Here is a 5,741-nt window from a genome sequence, read left to right as displayed (position 1 = left end):
CTGTGTAGTAGTTTTGGTTCGGGCATGGCTTTGTTAGCTATATCATTTTCATACCTTTTCTCAGCTGCTCTTCTCACACTAACATACTCGTTCCTGGTTCTCTGGTATCTCTCTACTTTCAGGTGTTCTGTTATTACGGAAGTTCCTCCATGCCCTTTTGTTCAGCTCCTTTGCTTTCATACATTCCCTAGTAAACCATGGATTCTTCTTTTGCTTCTCTATTTTTTCCTGTCGGGCCGGGACAAACCTGCTTACAGCCTCCTGACACTTTTGGGTGACATAGTCCTTCATGTCTTGTAGGGACTTGGTTCCGAGTTACGTGTCCCATTGTATTCCTTAGGAATTTATTCATCTCATTGTTTCCCTATCGGTACGCCAGCCCTTTGTTTCCCAGTTCTTTTTTGGTGCAGATAATTCCTAGCTCAACCAGGTACTCAAAGCTCAATACACTATGATCACTCATTCCCAGAGGGGCTTCCAACTTAACTTCCCTTATATCCGACTCATTTAGGGTAAATATCAGATCAAGCAAGGCTGGTTCATCCTCTCCTCTTATTCTTGTCGGTCCCTTGACGTGTTGACAGAGTTTCTTGTTGCCACGACCAGCAGCTTAGCTCGCCATGTGTCTGGTCACCCATGTGGGTCTCTGTTCTCCCAATCTATCTTCCCATGGTTGAAGTCTCCCATGATTAGTAGTCTGGATCCGTTCCTGCTAGCCACAGAAGCTGCTCTCTATTATATTGATGGTGGCCATATTGTTTCTATCATATTCCTGTCTGGGTCTTCTGTCGTTCAGTGGGGTGTTATATATGACTACTACTATAATTTTCTGTCCTCCAGTTGCTATGGTGCCTGAAATGTAGTCACTGAAACCTTCACAGTTCTGATTTACCATCTCTTCAAAACTCCAACCTTTTCTTATCAGCAAAGCTACACCACCACCTCCTCTCCCTTCTCTCTCTTTCCTCACTACATAGTAGTCCTGTGGAAACAATGCGTTTGTTCAGATATATCTTGCTTTGGTTCACCCCCATTTAGAGTATGCATTTAGATTATTAACGGGGGAGGAAGGACAGGGGGGAAAGGCGAGAGGGGGGACATGGTGGGAATGGGGGGAGAGGTGATAGGGTCAGAATGGGGTGGGGGGGAGGGAGGGTTGGGTGAGCATTGGGTGGGGGCAGGTAGGGTGAGGGGAAGGGAGGGTTTCTATGCAGAGGGGAGGGTGGTGTTGCCCTCCCCTCTGGTGTTGCTGGGAAGCTGGTTGTGGGTTCCCCTTGTTATGATCTCAGCCTGCAGGAGAAACGAGTCTCCCTCCTTGAGTTATTCGTCAAGCCTGACCTGATTAGAAGGTCTAGCAAGTATTGAGGTGATAACGCATATGTAAAATAGTTGGTTGGATATGTGTAACAGTTTGAGATTATGGGCAATGCAGAAGAAAATAGATAAATGACTGGCTAGGAGATGTGGACATTTTGCTGGAGGCGTGAGGCTCGCTTCTGGAGGACCTTGACCTCACTTGAGTGCCAGACATCGCAGGGGGAAGCCGCGCTCCGTTTGAGCTCCCGTCAGAAGGGAACCCCTAGTGATATATCTCGAAGAGAAGAGAAGTGTGCGGACGTACCAGCTGGGAACGTTGTGGTCTCAAGTCCTGGTCGACGAGCAGATATTAAATCGCCCAGAAGCATTATTGTGGGCCGTGGGAGCGCCCTGACCAGACGCCGTCAGAGGGAAAGCGCCCTCGACCAGCCGATCTGTGGTTTGTCTTTTGGGGAAGAAGTTGCTGAGAACTTCGAAGCCAGCAGATGAAGTAGCTGATGAGACTCCAAGGTAGTGGAGCAGAGGACCTCGAGCTGTGAGGAGAAGCAGCAGTGAAGGGGAGTGTCACGTGCTTCTGTAGAGGTGGAGAAGTACCACAGTTGCTCGGGGAAACTTCATGGTGTAGCAGCCAAGAGAGCTGTGGAGGAACCTAGCAGAAGGGTGAAGCACCGTAGTTACTCAAGGAAACTTCATGATAGCAGCCTGGAGGAGCTGCAGAGGATCCTGGTAGTGAAGCCCGGCAGAACCTAAAGATATTAGGGTAGTGAACTTCCAGAGGTGGAAGGGGAAGTTCTGGTGGAGTACTAGTAGGGAGTTGATAGTGTTTGGTTGTCATTAGCGTGCAAGACGCAGTGAGAGGTGAGTGACTGTTGGCATTCTTATGTCAAGGAGTTTTTTTATACTGAAGTATCAATGAACATTTATACTGGTATATGTTATTGCATTCAAATGCTGATTTTCTATATATATATGTTATCTTGCTGATGGTGCAACAGTGTATGTAGGCTTGACCAACTTGAGGAGGTTAATAGTATCAGGTGGTGAACCAGGAGATAGGATACCACTTGATAAGCTGATAATAGAGTTCTGATGGTATTGGAGTGCAACCTGATTGTGATATTATAGAGTATAGGATTCATTATTATTATATGTGTGTATGTATCGTGTATGTGCTTTGTTCAGTAAATGTGTCACAATTTGCTAGTGTTTGCCCTTGTCCTAGTGAGGCTTCCCAGGAGGTAGTAACGAAGGAGAGAGAGAGAGAGAAAGAACCAAGAACCACTGCTCTGGACAGGGTAAAAGGTAATACTAATAAGTCAAAAGGGGATTGAGGAGATCATATCACCTAAGGAGAGAGTGGGGAGTCACAGCGGCTCGAGTGGGTGTGTGCACGTGACAACGAGGCTGAGTGTTGGAGCCGCATCCCCTAAACGTGTGACGTGGAGCCCCTCTCCAAGAGCCAGAAGCGCCTAGTGTGATCTCCTAGTGAAGTGTAAGCACTCTACCGAGTTGTGGGTTGGGTTGTCCGTAGAGAAGGATCAACGACGACAACACCAACCAACCCACAGTCTATAATACCCTCTTGTCTCTGGGACTGTTGTGTTGAGGGCTGTGATTTCCTGGTTTGCTCCTCTCTCCCTGCGCTTCCTCCTTGCCTTTGCTGCCCTGGCTCTCTCCTCCGTCCTGTCCCTCTGCAGGAATACTTTCTTGTATTCCGCCACATACTGCAGACGACTCGTCCTTTCTAAAATAACCTCTTTGGTGGCCCTTTGTGTGTGTGTGTGTGTGTGTGTGTGTGTGTGTGTGTGGGCGCTACAGATATGTGAGGTAGCTCAGGTTATAATACAGGAACACATTGCAGGTATGATATGTATACAAGTGATGTAGGTTTTAAATCATTGAGGACCACATTGGTTTTATTAACATCAAATCAGATGTTTCGTATCATACTGCATTAATCATCAATAAAAGAACTTGAAGGGAGATTCTACTAGTCTTATATTATTGATGAAGATGCTGTTGATAATGTTCAAAGACTGACAACGACAGTAGTATCTACTGAAAATGTTTATGAACATTATTATGGAAACTAAATATATTTTCACACGCACGGTGAAGGTCCAGCGGATATAATATTCAATTATTAAATATTCTTTGAAGTGTATGGTGGTGGTATACGATAAGTTCTTGAAGACCGAGTGTATATTATTCCAGTATATGTGACTCGTAATCATGGAATAATTTTGATAGGGCATGAACAAGTCGGCAGCAAGAATAAAAACATTAGAAGAACAGGAATGAAGGAAACTGCAGAAGGTCTATTGGATCATACCTAGCAGCTCCTATTTATATCCACCCAAACTCAAGAGATCCTACGGCTGTTATGTTACCCTATAATTTGTTCGACAAATCAACCCTGTTACCGAACCAGTATTTACCCAAGTCTTCCCTAAATCTAAACTTGTTCAATATATATATCTTGTTTCGCGTTCTGTTCAGTGAAATATGTAATACCTCATTAATATCTCCCTAGTTATGCCCATTTATCCACTTGTACACAATAATTATGTCACGCCCTAACTCTTCGCTTTTCTAGAGAATGTAAATCAAGGTTTTTGAATTTGTCCACTGTAGTATGGCGACCAAAACTGAACTGCATAATTTAAAACTGGCCTAACAAGAGCAAGATATATAAGAGCCCACGTGTCTGTACACGGTCAATGCCCCACAGGGAAGGCTATTCTTAGCAATGTGTGAAGCACAGCACAACAAACTCGAGCACCTCTCTTCCACCCCACACTCGGCACCCCACACTCGGCACCCCGCACTCGGCACCCCGCACTCGGCACCCCGCACTCGGCACCCCGCACTCGGCACCCCGCACTCGGCACCCCGCACTCGGCACCCCGCACTCGGCACCCCGCACTCGGCACCCCGCACTCGGCACCCCGCACTCGGCACCCCGCACTCGGCACCCCGCACTCGGCACCCCGCACTCGGCACCCCGCACTCGGCACCCCGCACTCGGCACCCCGCACTCGGCACCCCGCACTCGGCACCCCGCACTCGGCACCCCGCACTCGGCACCCCGCACTCGGCACCCCGCACTCGGCACCCCGCACTCGGCACCCCGCACTCGGCACCCCGCACTCGGCACCCCGCACTCGGCACCCCGCACTCGGCACCCCGCACTCGGCACCCCGCACTCGGCACCCCGCACTCGGCACCCCGCACTCGGCACCCCGCACTCGGCACCCCGCACTCGGCACCCCGCACTCGGCACCCCGCACTCGGCACCCCGCACTCGGCACCCCGCACTCGGCACCCCGCACTCGGCACCCCGCACTCGGCACCCCGCACTCGGCACCCCGCACTCGGCACCCCGCACTCGGCACCCCGCACTCGGCACCCCGCACTCGGCACGCCGCACTCGGCACGCCGCACTCGGCACGCCGCACTCGGCACGCCGCACTCGGCACGCCGCACTCGGCACGCCGCACTCGGCACGCCGCACTCAGAAACCACTCCACTCACACCCAGACTATACTTCCAAGCCCTCAACCCAGCGCCTCCCTGCAGTCCACACCCGTCATCGCATCTACTTGCCAACACTAACAACTAGCTCCACTCCCGAGTCCGAAGGTGGACGAGATGATGGCCCTTGCCAAAGCCTGTGTGTAATTGACAATCCACATTTCCAGTTGGAACATCTCTACATTCGTGACACTCCTACACCAATTACTAATAGCCAACTACCTGCCAGCCGTTGAAATACCCCTAAATTGAGCCCATAGGTACCACAATTAAAGTACCAGACGTCCGTCTTCCCAACAGGTTATGCCAATATCACTGGACACACAAAGATCTACCCACCCAGCCCCTCACAGAAGACGCGGTCTCTTCCCCCCCTCTCCCTCTGTGGGGAAACTTACCGGTGAATAATTGATTTATCTTAATTTAATGTGAACTTCATTGTAATTTTATTTATTACTTCGGATTGAACTGTGTTTAATTTGTCACCAGTTAAATAACTTTTTCACAAATTGGGGAGGTTAATAATTATTAAATTTTGTTTTACCGTACTTAGACGGTCAACATTAATTTCACTAAGCCATAATCAATCTGTTTGTGTATATTGTTAGTATGAATGTATTATAACCTTATCTGACTGATGACTGTAGAGAGTCATCATGGAACCGGTGTAGGTCACGTGAGTAGGCCAGCCACACTTGTGGTCTCGTGGTCATGCAACCTGTACTCTTACAAATAATGTCTGAATTTGGCTGTTTGACCCTATGGCCGAGAATGGATGCAATATGAACATTAACAAAAATTAAAATGTTGGATTTTTTCCCCAAAACGGTAAGTTAAGGGTCCTCTAGGAGAATTTCCTGCCCTCCTAACCTACCAAACTTTCAAGTCAT

General features: G+C 48.8%; 1 protein-coding gene across 1 annotated transcript; it reads left to right on the top strand.

Annotated features, from left to right (window-relative positions):
* The first annotated feature begins 4,066 nt into the window (after positions 1–4,066).
* LOC138372667 (uncharacterized) lies at positions 4,067–4,939 on the top strand. Its single transcript, XM_069338169.1, has one exon. The coding sequence runs from the start codon at positions 4,067–4,069 to the stop codon at positions 4,937–4,939; it is 873 nt and encodes a 290-aa protein (XP_069194270.1).
* The last annotated feature ends 802 nt before the right edge of the window (positions 4,940–5,741 follow it).

This window comes from Procambarus clarkii, chromosome 39, assembly GCF_040958095.1.
Source record: "Procambarus clarkii isolate CNS0578487 chromosome 39, FALCON_Pclarkii_2.0, whole genome shotgun sequence".
NCBI lineage: Eukaryota > Metazoa > Arthropoda > Malacostraca > Decapoda > Cambaridae > Procambarus > Procambarus clarkii.
This window is presented reverse-complemented; position numbering and strand designations above follow the sequence as displayed.

What these genes read in the sequence shown, in the direction of transcription:
- LOC138372667 (XM_069338169.1), top strand. Translation starts at nt 4,067, where the DNA reads ATGTGTGAAGCACAGCACAACAAACTCGAGCACCTCTCTTCCACCCCA.